Source organism: Musa acuminata, chromosome BXJ3-8, assembly GCF_036884655.1.
Source record: "Musa acuminata AAA Group cultivar baxijiao chromosome BXJ3-8, Cavendish_Baxijiao_AAA, whole genome shotgun sequence".
Lineage (NCBI taxonomy): Eukaryota > Viridiplantae > Streptophyta > Magnoliopsida > Zingiberales > Musaceae > Musa > Musa acuminata.
This window is the reverse complement of record NC_088356.1, coordinates 41,409,335-41,425,126: the sequence shown is the minus strand read 5'-3', so window position 1 is coordinate 41,425,126 and position 15,792 is coordinate 41,409,335. Positions and strand designations below refer to the sequence as shown.

Genomic DNA, 15,792 nt, shown 5'->3' with positions numbered 1-15,792 from the left:
GGCGATTTGAACCTCGAGTATAAGATCAGCCAGAAATACCGAGGCATGTGAACTATGCTTGCACCAAAGCAGATGATAATATTGACATATTCTTTAAACAGGCTTCTGATCACCTAAAAGGATGAAGATTAAACATGAGACCTGCCAACTATAACCCTATAGGAGCTGATCATATTGACATATTATCATATCCTAAAAACATGCTCTGGCTTGGGGTATACTGAGCACGAGTAACCATTCACATGAGTTCCTTCAAGGTTTGGGATATCAAGCATCACTCCAGCTGTCATCATCACCACCCTCATCACTGCTCACAAATGCCTGATAAAATAAACAGACAATAAGCAGACATCAGACAAAACTAAAACAGAGGCTCACAAATGCCTGATAAAATAAGCAGACATCAGACAAAACTAAAACAGAGGTTAGGAAAGGAATGTTTTTGAAAGAAAATTCGAAAAGCCCTGACCTGGCGAATAGCGCTCGCCTTCTTCAAGATCGCAGCAACATTACCACTGGTAGCATCGGTTGTCGGCCGTGGAATGTTGCTTGGTGTCGATTTCGCAGTTCGCCGCAGATTAAATGACTGCAGATTACCACCATAAATGGAAGGACCAGCTTGGTGAATGTGGTTAACAAGCATAATCAAGAAGCAAGGGTCCTTTTTCCAATATTAGCAGTGAAATCTAGAATAATCACTGGATGCTGAATTGTCCAAATGATGATTCTAAAATTCACTCATAACATGTCAAAAAGAAAACTCATCAGGAAAATAGCAAAGTACATCTCAAAAATCGATTCGAGTATACGAGCAAATATTTTATCTTCTCAAGAAATAGAGACCTGTGGTGTGTTTACAATATCTTGCAAACAGGCAACTTAATCGGTGAACCAAAGTAATGAGATCAGGAAACTACAGATACAACTTTGCATCTAGTTCTTAATTTGATGAAGTGACTACGTTGAGTGATGCATCTAGTTCTTAATTTGATGAAGTGACGTTGGCTAGGTTCCTCATTAACAACACTGCAGGCAAACTTAATACCATGTACCATCATGTATGTTACTTTCTATAAACAGGCCACTACTATCTTTAGAAATTAAAAGTTTACTACATAAAAGCTCTTAAAGGATGGATATAATTTTTTGAAATCCTAAAAAGATATTTTCTAATCGCAAAATCAAAGGAAACATTGACGAGACATAAACAAGGAAAATCTTCGCATACATCAGAGTATCCTAGTTACGAGCAAATACACAAATGTTGAATGCACGGATATCCATTATTTGCATGCAATAACAAGTTTTTATATCATTGTGCAATTGTCGGTGCACATATGATGGCACTCAGGAAATCCTGTAGGTCCTAAGGTTAATTATTGTCCTCTTGTGACCACACACTATGATCACCATCTTCAGTTAGTCGTTCCATTTAATTTATGCTGATCATGCTACTTTCAGCGATTAAAAACAAGCATGAGAAACATCAGAGTCCATATTTCATATGCGTGAAACAAGTAAATTTAATCCGCTCTAAAAGTCAAAAATATCAGAAACTTTATCAAAGATAGATATCAACTAAACTAAGCAATGAGATTGTATAGATATTTAGTTTTCATCTTTTAAACCATTATTCAAAAACCATTATATGTGCTTGTTATATTGCAAGCAATGAACTCACCAAATTCATGAATGATCTTTTATTATCTCATCACTAAAATCATGCTAATGACATGGTACTGCTAAAAAACCATTGTTCTGGAACTTTGATATTTTGCACAAAAGTCACATGTTCCATACACTTTAATATGAGGAAAATGAAGAAAATTGAGCAATTTTTGCTTCTAATGTAATACTCAGTTTGAAGCTGAGCTAAATATCTGCAGAGGATACTAACTATAAATTATTCATCTATAATAAGATTAAAGCCAACCTTATTCCTGATCTGGTGAAGCAAGTCCTCCCTTGTGTCCACTTCTTTGTGACTAACACAATGAGTTGACCTTTTCGGCCCATTCAATTTCTGCTGATCTTGCTGCAGACATAGTTCAAGGATCAAAATGAGGCAACAACAAGAATACCATCCTACTCTTTTTTTTTTTTTTTTTTTTTAATAAGAGAACAACTGAGCAAATAGACACTATGTAATTACTTTCTCATTGCAATGCGGTGAAGTTGCTCCAACGATAAACGGAGATCTTGGTAAATGTTGCTCCTTTTTCTCAGAAGGAGCACATCTTAGTGCTTGTAAACCATCCAAATTATTGAAATTGCTGGCAGTATTAGCATCAGTAACATCTGTAACTGATGACTTAGATGTTCTCCATTGCACAGGGGGCAGAGGTGGTGGTGGCGGCATCTCATCTTTTGATTGTACTTCAACTTTCGCTAGATCTTCTGGTGTAGAATAGCATATTCTTTCTTGTTGGTTTCTTAAAGATAAAACAGAATCAAGACCAGGAAGCTCCATGGTAGATCCAGATTGAAAAGGAACTTTGCTGTTGTCAACAATAGTATCAAATTTCTCCAATCCACCTGGTTTATTCATGTTGGAGTCATTCGATTGCTCAAATTCCACAGATCTAGAGATGGATATAACTGAGGATTGAAACTTGTCCAAAACACCATTTAACTCATGGTCTATATATTCACTTCTTTCATCTTGTTCCCACTGTTCTGAGATTGAATACGAGCGAGGACTGAGAAGATCCTCCGAAGAATATGGACAAGATCTACAGAAGGTGTCATCATCTGAGTCAGAGCAAACATCTGGCAAAGAATCAACAGGGCCCTGAAGCAATTGAAATGATGGAAAGGCAAAATCTTCACTATTGTCGTGGAGACTGCCATTAGAAAATTCCAGCTTCAATTTAGGATTTTCTAGGCCATTCATAGGATGAAAAGAAATTCTCATATATTCAAGTGGTGGAGAAGATTGCTCAGAGTAACGTGAAGTCAAAGAGACTGGCTCTTTTGCTGATATACTAGCAACCTTTTCGTTGGTACTTTGTTCATGGGATGCCTGGGATACAACTCCATTTGATGCTTCTTTACTATCATTTAGACAGGAAGTCCCATCTGGTTTCCTTATTTCAGTGCTTGTATTTCCCAAAGGTGTGGAAAGTAATGCTTTTCTTTGGATGGTATTTGCAAGAAACCTTTGGGCAAGCTCAGAAAAACTGGATGAGACTCCCATTGAGCTTTGACTAGGCCCATCTTGTCTTGATCCAGTACTATAATTAGCTCTTAAAGGAGCTTCACTAACGGCACTATTTGTTGTCATGCAAAGTTCACTGGAGCGAGCACCACTACTAATACAAGTACTTTCATGATTATGTTCAAACTCCTGCTGTGAAGTAGTTTCAGCAGATATATGTGAGTCCTGTTTGACACCACTGTCATATTCGCTGTGATGGAAGGATGGAGAACCCTTGGATTTTTTAACAGCACTATATCCCCTTGCAGAACATTGGTCATCAGCTGAACTGCCTTGAATTGAGGAATCTAAATTAGAATGTTCTCCATCCACCTTCATTTCAGAGCTCAAATCTACTGATGAAGGTTCATTTTGCATAACTTTTGCATCCGATTTGGCATCCAGTTCGTTAACAAGTGTCTGAGACTTCGCCGTGCAACTTGAAAAATCAGATGCAAAGTTTCTAGAATTAGATATAGAATTCTTATGTTGCGTATTCAATACTCCAAGCTCTGGTGGTTTTGAAGGTTCAACTCCAAAAAGACCGCCATTTGTCCAAAGCTGGATGGAAGGAGCATTTGACACATCAGTAAAAGTAGAACGTCTCAATATAGATTTCTCAGCGGTGGTTTCAGCTAGCATCATTGTCGGAGAACTGGAAGTGCCTGATTTAGGAGAGTGACTACTGTCAATACACTCACATTCATGATCTTTTGTTTCAGAGGTATCAAGAGCATTGCTTTCACAAAAGTCATTTACAACAGAATGTTCTTGGTTTTGCACAAATTCTGTGTCATATGGTGATTGCACAAGTTCTGAGCCATCCGAAGAGCTCAAATGCAAAAAATTTGGGGTCGCATCTTGATTCAGGGAACAATGTGATGAATTTGGTGCTTCAACATCAGAGGAATCTGGATTTTGTACAACTATGACTCGACTCATTTCTGTTCTAGATTCCATTCCTTGTGAGCTGAAGTTAGCCAATGACTCCACTTCTCTTTTGGTGTGACACTCAGTTTCTGTCTCTGTCTCAGAATCCAATGTGTTCGGTGCATCCACATAGTTATCTGTCTCACTGGTAACTTCATCAAAGTGATTGACATCAGATAATGCTATTGGACTTTTACTAGACTGAAATAAGATGTCTTCTTCATTTAATGATTCAATTTCAGCATGTTCAGTATTTTCTGGTATGGAGTTCACTTGCAGAGGCTCTAGATCTTCAACCCTAACAATATCCTCTGAATCTTGAACTCTATCAACAAGAATGTCATCATATGAAACTGGACTTGTAGGCTTAAATATTTCAATTTTCTCATCCCATGTAACAGAAGATGATCTGGGAATACTTTGTTCTTGCAGCGAATCATGCTGAGAGACATCATCCAGACAATCTGCAGTTGGCTCATCATGTAGAACAGAAACACACAGACTACTGTCTTTGCTATGCAAATTAGGAATAGGTACTTCATTATAGTCTAGCTCATCAGGTACAACTGGAGGATTAACATTTGATGTTTGTTCAACATAGCTTTCCTTAGTCTTTGAACCAAAAGATGTAGATCTACTTGAAAATTCAGGGTTTAACTTCGTATCAGCTATAGATATATTCTCAGCAGATAAGCTTTGCCCATCGATGCTTGGGGATGTGAATCTTGTGCAGCCATCAGAATTCGTAGTTCTATGCACATGAAGAATTTGTAATAATCAAAATAGATCAAGACAAGGAAAACCAGTATCTTTTTTCCAGTAGATCATTCACTAGCCTGAAACTTAAAACAAAAGTCTAAAAAATTACCTGCAATCACGCTGGGACATGTAGACTGAATGTTGAACTTTTCCATTTCTAAGTCTTGATCCTTTCCTCTGTTCAGATATTTACATATAGCAAAGAATCTTCAGGATATTATTCCTAAATCAAAATTCTTTGCCATCAAATACAAGAAACATCTAAGAAATCCGGTCAACATGTGACATGATGCAAAAAAGAGAAGTACAAAATTAACTGCAGTGTCATGTCAAAGTAAAACCCCTTTTGTCAGGACAGGTACAAAACCACAAGGACGGCAAAAGATTGAAATTCCAGTTCCTTAATTCTAAAGGAATAAAAATTTGTCTGAATCTTGTACCATGTAGCAGAGAGATGTTTTCTCTCTGAAATACTAGGGACCTCCAGCTACAAAGAGCAGTTGACTTATTACCATTGTCCGATTTGTAAATACACTCTGCTACCATTACAAGTATGCAATGCTATCACGATGTCAAAGAAAAACTGTCATCAGATTATGTAAGAACCAGTAAATGATTTTTCACGTTCTGGATTTTCATCCTAATTCTTACTGATCGCATTTGTCCAGCACATGTTGATCTAGGTGGTGGATCTAGATTACGATGTATATGATAATCAACACGTCTGTAGATCCTTTCTAGTATTGCTTTCTAAGCATTTTGTTTCTTATGGAAGGAAGTCATAAAATTCAAAACAAAAAGTACCTTGATTGTATGAAATTTCTTCTCTTTTCGAACAGTTTCAGATCTTTGTATTTGTGAGGCAGCCCATGTCCTCTTGAAATAGGATGGATCTGAATACCTCTTTAGACAAGCACCAGTGCCAGCATGGTCAAATCTGAATAGGAGGAAACAACTTGAACATATCCGAAGGATAAAAGAAAACCATCATCAGTCTTGATAAAAAATGGAACTTACTTGTCAAGCAGGAACAAACGAGGTGGATCACGGCATTCCTCATATGAATCCATCATGAAGCCAGGCAATTCACTGGAAAGGAGGAGGCTTTGCTCAACTCGAATGTGAGCGTGCCAGTCGGAACCTAAAATAAACAATTTTCATCAAGGCATTAGAAATGTTAGGAATAGTGAACAAGAAGATAGTCAGAAACTGATACCTGCTACATATGCAAAATGTATGTGGCTTGTTTGTTCTTTAAAGGCCTTCTCAACAGATGGAAGTGCTGATTCTATGTTCCTTACTCGAGTCATCAATTTACGCCCTCTTCCAGCTGTAGCTGTTATTTGTTCATGCAAGTCATGGAAAACATCTGCAGCAAATCTATGATATTGACCAATTCATCTCAGTACAGGTATGACAGGCAAGATAATCAACATACAATAGTACACAGGATCATGAGGAAAAACTGGCAATACTAGTAAGAATTGCTGTAAAAACAAAACAACAGAAATAAAAACAAGAATTGACACAAACTGATAACAATCATAACAAATCTGAAACAATGAGCAAGAGAAAATCAATCTCGAGTATGATTGTTCAAATAAGAACTAAATGAACACCCATTAAGAGAAAATCATTATGCATCGAAATCATGCAGATTAGTCCATGGCATCAGTGTCCAAAGGCCTGGTATTGACAAATGATGCATTTAATAACTTAGCAGATGCCACTAACAAGTTAACATTCTGCAGAATATACTTTTTTCAGGAAACATTCTTTTAATATTGCACTTCTCTTGTTTATCTCTCTTTAAAATTTCATTTTTGAGAGAAAAACAGTGATGGATTTAGCAAAATCATGCACTATCATGCAACCTCTTCCGTGGAATCTATAGCCAGAAAAAAAATGGTTGAAACCAACCAAATAACTCCTCACCAACTGGTGGTAGACATGCAGTCCACCAGCCCCCTTGACTAGGTTAACAACTCTCTCATGTCATTTTATCTGCTAAATGCATCCCTTTTTATAAAGGTTTTTAAAATATCCTTACTTGATCAATCACTACAAAGAAATCAGATAAAAAGGCACCATTTCATGCCACAAAAACAAACTTGATCTTTGAAGGAATGAGAAGAAAAGCAAAGCAAAAGGTACTCGAATCCTAAGGACGGGATACCTTTTATCGACCCCGTCTCCATTTAGTCACACCAATTGAAATGAGCTCCAAATTAATCACAACCAAATGAATAATATGGCAATTTCTAGGCGAATTCAAGAACAAAAATTCAAAAAAGCACTATCATACAAAGTCGAAAGCCAACATGAACAGCAAGAACGATAGGGCTTCTAGGAACCCAAGATCAAGAAACGGAAAGAGAAATTAGCAGGAAATAGGAGAAAGATTTAAATGTGCCAACACACATAAGAAATAACTAAAAGGATTAAGCAGGCGAGCACAACTCACTCGGCGAGATCGCCCAGCTGCCGCAAGATCCCCACGAGGCCGGCGACGGCGACGCCATCCAAGATCGCCTTCGGGTCCTCCTTCCTGACCGCGCCCCTAAACAGCTCCGGATCTCCCAATCCGTACTCGTTCCTCACCTCCAACCGCACCAGCGGCATCCTCCACCTCCGCCCTTCTCGCTCTCCTCCGTCGTCACTCGGCGAAGCGGCTTATGGAGAGGGCCAAGGGCGGGCGGTGGTGCCGGGACGGCGCTGAAATGACGGCGACGGCGACGAGGGTGACGGCTCAACTGTCGGATTCCGCGGTCTCTCACACAAACACACACATTCCCTGCCAAGATTGCCGTCTCCACAAGGCATTTGCCAAGTCTCTCGAGTTAGCAAAGAAGCCATTTTTATGTGGCCTCGGCATATAAAAAGGTAGGACTTTTTGGTCCATAGCACAAGCTTCGGACATAAATACCGAAATAATAAAGAAGAAGAAGAAGAAGAAAAAAAAGGTAGAAGCGGAAAGAAATGTGAAAGCAGTCTCAAATGTTCATTAACAATTAATTACCAACCAACTTCCCTCATAAATTTCCAAAGAACTAATAAGATAAATGAAGGAGTAACAAATGCGAACGCAATTTCCTCATCAATAATCGTTAATTTCTCATATAATAATAAAAAAAATATTTTGATAGTTAATTCTCATCTACCGGTTGAATATTATAGGGGCGAAAAAGACCCAAGTTACTCCCCCTACTAAGTGATAATGTGAGGAAGGTTACAGTCTAACATGTTTTCGGTAGGTTGCTTAAGCGTATTACCTCCTAAGATAAAATGCTAAAGATCGAGTGTTACAATTGTTACGTACGAATCTCTCAACCAATCATGTAGAAAAGTCAACTTGCGGCGCTAGCCCAAGCGTCGAACCTCTTTCTGAAAAATCTCTCACATTTTATGTAACGTTTACAAAAAGTTAACTTGGATATCAAAAGAGTACAAAGTTAACTTATTCCGACATTGACCTTTGTACAAAATTTATCAAGGAGATCGAACTCTATCTCACTCAATCTCAATATCACCTCAGATACTCGAAAGTCACTCGAATACTATCTCGGAACGTCTTCAGATGTGTCTATGCGTATAAGTCTGAACCAAATCGGATCAACTCATGATCAACGATACTCCCCCTACAACACATAAGAACACGAATAATAGAGATAATGGAAGGGGGAAAACAACGTGAAAACCCGTTTCCTTTATTGTTCATTAATAATTGCTACCGTAGATGGAAGAGAGAGAGAGAGAGAGAGAGGGGCCGGTTGTGTAAAGAAGGCAGCGGAGAAGGGCTATCGATTGGTGGTGAGCTGCACTTGCCTTTGTCGCAAGAACATGTACAGTTTGATGAGATCAGTATCAAAAAACAACGGAAAAAAAAGGACATGAATTATATGGTGGTTGGATGAGGGTCTTTAGATTATAATAACAAAAGATGTTCTTTAAAAAGTGAAACATGTTCTTTTATTTTTCTTTTAGCTTTTGTGTTTTAGTTTGCTAATCACATCTTAACTTCAAGCAAAGGTCATTATGGTCCGAGTCATGTGCCATCTCTTTTATGGTATTCTGGAATTATTAGTCTCATAACCTTAATCGAGATCTACTTTTCCTTTCCTGCATGATCCCATAGCAGTTCATTCTCGATCTGTTCGATCGGATCAACATAAAAAAAAAATTCTAAAGAAATAAACTTCTCTTTTTATTGGCTGATACTTAAAGGAATTCTCAGAGAAAATAGGACCTACTCAAGAAGAAAAGAGGAGGAACTCTCCCTGGAGCATTTATAAGCACAGAAAGGAACAGTCGATTCCTTGTTTGTGTCTCGAGAGATTCCCAATGACTTGACAGTGCTCCATTTGACCATCTATCATTTAAGTGTCTTACTGTTTTCTAAAGCAGCACAGCACCACCACGATAAATCAGAAATCCAAGAGCAAGGCTGGAGTTGCTGATGAGACTGGTTGAACCGATGAGTAGAAAGAAAGGTTATCTGGTAAATGTCGACGACAAGTACAGATTAAACAGTGAATAAGAACAGTAAGGACAGAGGTCCCCCTATCAATTAATCAGTATGGCTCCATTCTGCGGCGTTGTTCATAAATTGCGGTCAGAGAGCAGAATTCATCTCCTCCATCAGCCATGCAAGTGTTATTTTCTTTTCTGCATTTTTTTTTTGTTTTCCTTTCATGCAATCATCACTTCCTGCATGAGCTGGATCGGGTGGGGTGAGGAAAAGACACTGCAAAACCGGAAGGCTTTCGCAGGTCGAAGCCAATGCGTATCTGATGGCCCCCATGACAACCCACTCTGAAATAAATGCATGAAGTCACCGGCATGGCCTTCGGCAGAGGGAGCTGCAAATCGGGAGCGAACAAGGCGTCCTGCAGGTTCTTCGCTGCAAGTCTCCTTCCTCCGTTCACCGAGGCTAGTTTCTGTCAGGATGGCATGTAACCTTGTGTTAAGTGGGATGCCGTCGGAATTTGAGCGTGCGTTTACAATCCTAATCGAAGCAGTTTGACTCCAAGGCCATGGTGGTGGTGTCAGCCATCTGTGAGCTCAGCCGACAAGGGCGGATCATGCCTGCTATTATATCCACGGTAGCTAAAGTTTAATATATCTGAAGTCTTCTGCAACATGGAGCCACCGTCTGAAACACCTTGGGACACCCATCCCTCTTGCATTTCTTATGGAGAGAGGTTGAGGACTAGGTCTCCTCTGCTGCTCTTGCAGGAAAAAACAAATGACAAAGGTCTGCAAGTTCGTGACACGAATCTGTAGGGGTGGGTGGCCATTTGGTCACTGAGATGTTCCAGCGATCTTTAACTTGATGTCGAACGACATTCTAGATCAGTTTCTTTAGGGTCAAGTCGAAGTAGGGTTTACCATTTTGATATCTCAGTGTGCATGAGTCGGGCATCAAATCCCTTGTCCAGCGTCGAAAAGAATTCAGCCAAAGGTTGATGGGTTGTGCTTGAGCCTCCTATGCATCATTTCCTCTCTCTACATGTTGGAAAGCAAATGGAAGGAGAGTGGGACAAGCATCTATTTATTTTTGTGCCAGTTGGTTTTGATGATGCATGCCACAGGAAAGAGGAAGCTTTTTGTTTTCTAGAATCTCTTGGTGTGAATATTATTTTTCTTCTTTTGTTCTATATGCAGATGATTTCTTTTCTCTTATTAGCAATCCAACTTCTTTTATATTATATTTTATATATATATATATATATATATATATATATATATATATATATATGCTTTGATGTTACAATATCACGGACGTAATTAGAATTATCTAAGTCGTGAGGTATTCTTATGACAAAATCATGCGATATATGCGTCTATAAAGGATCAATCTATTTGTAACCTCGTACATGTCCTAAAGTATTTGTAAAATAATAAGTTAATTAATTTGAAAACAAACGACGAACAAATCTTAATGTCTTATAAAGAGAAAAGCTTTACAAATAATTCAGTAACCACTTGAGTACAAGAGAGAAAAGAAAAAAAGAAAAAAACAATGACTTTAGAATATTGAATGAACAGTTGTAAATCCGTATTCTTGTGAACAAGTTTTCGTCAAATTAAATTGTAAACTTGTGAAGATTGATAAACGTACCCTTATAGACTTAAATGGAACATATATTAATGAAGCTATTTATTACAAACATGAAATATTGAAATGAGAATTTGGAGAAGACAAAAAGATAGGAGGAGCTTCGATCCAACCATCTGCAGAAATTTTAAGATAGTGATGGCCATGCAAGCTGCTGTAACTTTCATATGTCATCATGAGATCCGAGCAGGTGGTACCCAAAGATCTTGTTTGGTGTCTGATAGCAACAATCCAAATCAAGGGACCTGCTCATCACTCGTTGAACTGTCAAGAACACATGAGTAGACTAGAGACAAACTTGTGTTGCCTGAGATGATCATTCCTGCTTTGCCTTTGAAGTCAGATAAACAACTAGTCCTTCTTTCATTTTACAAAAGGTAGAGTAGATTGCAAGTTATTGTATTATGAGAGAGAAAGAGACGAGAAAAAAAAAATAAAAAAATAAAAAAAATAAAAAGGATGTCTGCCAACAACATCTATTGCTTCATAATCCCACTCGGACGGACATTACATCACAGGTTCATCCCACAAACTGGCCGAATCAGTGCAAGTGGGAAGTAGCTGAGAGTAGTTGAGTGGAATCATAATTTCTTTCATGATTCATCCGGTTTAATGCTTTTGTCCTATCGGTGAAATCCACTTCTTTGTGCTCAAAATGATGCTTCTTTGTTGCTGCCGAGGCTTTTCGCCATCATGAGTTCGGAGAAGGGTCTCTATCAGCTCCACCGAAAGATGGCTAGCACAGCACACGATCTTGGATGCATAATGAGACTTAATTTGGTGGTATCCTGAAATAGAGGGCGTCCTTGAATGGGCTAATCGGTGTGCCAACCTCAGCGGTCTAGCCAAAGGAAGGTGATGACGTCTGTACTCGCTCTTCACCAGGAAAACAAATATGTGTATGGATGATATTGGCAACTTGCAATTGACAGCTTAGTGTTCCTGTTTTCGATGTAATCTAATATCCACGGAAGCACTTTAACCTCGTTCTTAGCTTAATATTATATCTTTTTCTTAATGTTATTTTTGTACGTGTAATGAATTTTTGATGACCATTATTTAATAAAGAGAAACCAACCCTTGTTGGGTTGGCCAAATACTTGTACATGGGCCGGATTTGGGCTCAACATGGCAAACTTGGGCCAGAAAACGGAAGCCTGTCAATAGATGGACTGAGATTGGTGCCAAGGCTCAACCAGCTTCACATGAACGAGTTCTTGCAAAGTTGGATCGGATCTTGATCCACGTTGATCAAGATCCTTCTGCTAAGATTAAGATCATGTTTGGATTAAGCTTGAATCTAGATCATGTTTGTTACGAGAAGACTTTCTCGTATGTCATTGATTGAAAGGATTAAGATCATGTACCATATGAAATGATACAAAACTGATAATATATATTAGTCCAGGTGTGAGCCGATGTGTGGACTATCCTTGTTTCGGATAATTTTATTAAAATAATAAAAAAAAATTAAAAAAGTGATGGGATTTGTCTAACTCGATATTGAAAAGAAAAATTAACTTCGTGAGCCCTCTGCTCATAAACGACATTACGATCGTCACCGCTACTCTTACCCCTACGATTGTTTTGCCATTGTTATTGTTCTTTCTTCCTTCTTCCTTGGTATGCTCCTATCTCTTCTTTTTCCTCGTTGTTTTCTCTTATTTTTTCATCTCTTCTTTCTCCTTTGTTCCTTTAGAGTCCCTTTTTCTTTTCTCTCCTTTTCTCCCTCTATAAAACATAAGGACTATTTGTGTATCATGTGTTATTACACCGACATTGATTGATATGAACTGGTCTGATAGATTATTGAAACAGGTTCGACACCTAAAACGATGATCCTTACTTTGAGCCACTAGCTAAAGCCACTTTGATGATATTTAACAACCAAATTATCAAATGATTGATCGTGTATGTAATATAATTGATATATATGTTGAACCTTAAATAGTAAGCTTCCTCTCTATGACTAGTACTGCTAGCAATCTAGTCATGACAGCCCTAGTCTTAAATGTATGCAATCTTACCCTCGTTAGGCCATGAGCAAGACCTTCTGTGTGTGTACTCTCTTTACTCATCAATGCCCATAGGTTTTTTAGGGCTCTGTCCACCCTATTTGTCACGTATATTACACATAAATCCTGCATCACCTGTGGAGTGCTGAATACTTCACATTTAAGACTCATGCAAACAGTTTGCTCCCTATGTGATTCACTGCATCAGAACAAAACAGCACAGATTATGATTTCCTATGTGATTCACTGCTTGTGGATGGTCATGCATGCTAACTCAGAACACAGTCCAAAAACCTGCATCCCTCGATTTTAACTTTACTTTGTATCGAGAGCTCAAAATCTGAGTCCATGATACTTGCATGGATCTTGAGAACCATGTCCTGTTCCTCCAAAGAGGACGCTGAAGAACAAAGCAATGTCCAGCTCGCATACTCATGGAAAGGAATCCCCAGATTTAATGATCCGAAGCAGCGAAGTCAAAAACGCGGAGGCCGACGTGCGACGCCTCCCTCGCATGTCTCTTACGCTATTCCCGCCGGAGATGCAGATCACAATCGCAAGTTCTCATATCTTTCTGATACTGAAGGAGAATCGGTGTATAATACGTTTACTTCGGGAGAACTCTTCCAGTATTACTGTCAACTATTAATAACTTTGACTTGTCAACGCTTTATATATAAATATATATGTCTCACGTCACCTTGCACCGAGTGAGGCGGTGCAGTGTCGAACGTCAAGCGATCATGGAATAGAAACAGGCTGTTTGACTGGGATCCAATGGGCAGCAGGTGAAGCTGTCAGACTTGGTAGGAGGGAATAACTTGAACAACCTACTCATGTGCTTCTTCTTAATCATCCCGCAATACTATGAGCCAAAGCTGGCAGTGAAATTAAAAGGGTCTGAGACGGGGGAGTGCGAGGTTGCGGTTCGTGAAAGTGAATGCATGGTTTTTTATTGTTGGTCTCTATCGTTCGAATACCAACCTGGCTAACCATGCATATATAAGGCCACGATCCTTGCTGTAAAGAGAGATTGATTGAGCAAGAGAGAGGGAGGAGAGAATGGCCACCACCTGCCTCTCTTCTCGGAGACTCCTCGTCTCCGTTCTCTTGCTCATGATCTCGCCCATCGCTCCTCCATGCCGCATTGCCTCAGCGATGGAGGAGGAGTACGCTGCCGTGGTGGGGAACCACTTCATGGGGTTGAGTCCACGCGCAGGGAGTCGGTTCTTGGCGCAGGACGTGAAGAAAGGAGACCGGTGCGATCCCGTCGCCAACAACGTCTGCTCCGGGGTGCAGGCCAAGGACGGCACCCAGCTGCTGTACTGCTGCAAGAGCCAGTGCCGCAACGTGCTCAACGACCGCAACAACTGCGGCGCCTGCGGCGTCAGGTGCGGATTCGGGCAGCTGTGCTGCAAGGGGAAGTGCACCGCGGTGGCCTACGACGTCGACAACTGCGGCAAGTGCGGGACGGTGTGCCAGCCGGAGCTGCGCTGCGAGTATGGCAGCTGTGGCTATGCCTGACCGTGTTCTTCTGATTGTTTCGAGTCGTTGGAGTATATGTACGTAGACGGATAGTGTCTGGTGTGGGAACTGGGAAGTGAAAGGAGGATGGCACTCTGCTCTCTGTTACTTGTTGCTTCTGTGAAAGGCAGGCCAGGAGGTACAGGAAGCCTTTGTAAACAAGCTTAAGAACGTCTTTTGTCTATTGATGACCAATAAGCCTGTTTCCAAGTCTCGCACGCAGTAACGTAGGAAATGGACATGGTTGGTGCAGATAGTCATGGTTTAGATGTTTCTGCATCCTCTAGTTATTTGAGGCGATCACTCTCCTCCTCATCCATAAGAACACATAGTCAACTCAATTCGACAGTCGAATTATTAGCAACTCCATATGAGATGAAAAAATGAGCATCAAGTCCTGCAGTAGAAAGAAGTCCTCACAAGATGACAACCGATGCCGAACACGATTCACCCTGTCAGTAAAAGGAGCAACAAGACGGTCACATTTCAGCTGTATATGATTTAGCTTGCCTGCATCCTTGTGTTGAAACAAGTGCTTGATTCCTACAAGCAAAGTCACAAGTCCACCTACCACCAATATATGATGTTTCGATCGCTCAGCAGAGTGATGTGCACTTTTGGTCCTTCCCCCCCACAGCAATGATCGCAAGCTTGGCGTGTTCATGAGGAGTGATGTGGCGGATCTGAATCTTGCCTCGTTAGAATAGGCAAAGCCCATGAGCTACCTAAATTAATTACTGCGGCCAGTAAGGGTCTGAGATATAGATATGAAAACGTGGCCTCCATATATTTCATCATCGTTTGTGCCATGACTTTCCTAGAGAGAGAGAGAGAGAGCATTTATATATGGTGTTCTAAGGAGGTGCGAGGGCTTCATTTGTTACGGAGGCTGCGAGATCTAACTCTGCTGATGCTGAGTTCCTCATAAAAACTACTCAGCATCTTTCATCAGATGAGATCACATGACCAATAAATGAGAAATGGATGCTCTTCCCCTCATGACTTCCTTCTCTCCCCCTCACCCACAGAACGGCCGAAAACTCGACCTGGTTCGAAGGGCAATCAGTTCCTCCCGTCCTCCTCCCTCGTCAAGCTCTTGAACGCGAAATCAGATAACGAAAAGATGAAGAGCACGATGAGTAAGGATGACTCATGAGTAAGTCCAGTCGATGGATCTGCCACCCCACCAATCTGTACAGTCACATTGGCACTCGAGGCTGGTGGGTTCCAAAGAGAAATAAACAAGGGAT

At 40.1% G+C, this 15,792-nt stretch overlaps 2 protein-coding genes across 4 annotated transcripts; one reads left to right on the top strand and one right to left on the bottom strand.

Annotated features, from left to right (window-relative positions):
• Positions 1-58: 58 nt before the first annotated feature.
• On the bottom strand, positions 59-7,748 carry LOC135644889 (SCAR-like protein 2). 3 transcript variants are annotated; one of them, XM_065162840.1, is made up of 9 exons: positions 7,350-7,748; positions 6,102-6,254; positions 5,903-6,026; positions 5,690-5,822; positions 4,995-5,062; positions 2,153-4,877; positions 1,934-2,035; positions 470-586; positions 59-321 (listed from the first exon to the last, which is right to left on the bottom strand). In XM_065162840.1, the coding sequence occupies exons 1-9, from the start codon at positions 7,405-7,407 to the stop codon at positions 268-270; spliced, it is 3,534 nt and encodes a 1,177-aa protein (XP_065018912.1). In that variant the 5' UTR covers positions 7,408-7,748; the 3' UTR covers positions 59-267. The 3 variants fall into 3 exon arrangements, with proteins under 3 accessions (XP_065018912.1, XP_065018911.1, XP_065018913.1); XM_065162839.1 differs by having other exon boundaries at positions 6,102-6,265; positions 7,350-7,746; XM_065162841.1 differs by lacking the exons at positions 59-321; positions 470-586 and adding an exon at positions 593-727 and having other exon boundaries at positions 6,102-6,265; positions 7,350-7,747.
• Positions 7,749-14,038: 6,290 nt separating this feature from the next.
• On the top strand, positions 14,039-14,776 carry LOC135644913 (protein GRIM REAPER-like). Its single transcript, XM_065162886.1, has one exon. The coding sequence runs from the start codon at positions 14,081-14,083 to the stop codon at positions 14,540-14,542; it is 462 nt and encodes a 153-aa protein (XP_065018958.1). The 5' UTR covers positions 14,039-14,080; the 3' UTR covers positions 14,543-14,776.
• Positions 14,777-15,792: the final 1,016 nt, after the last annotated feature.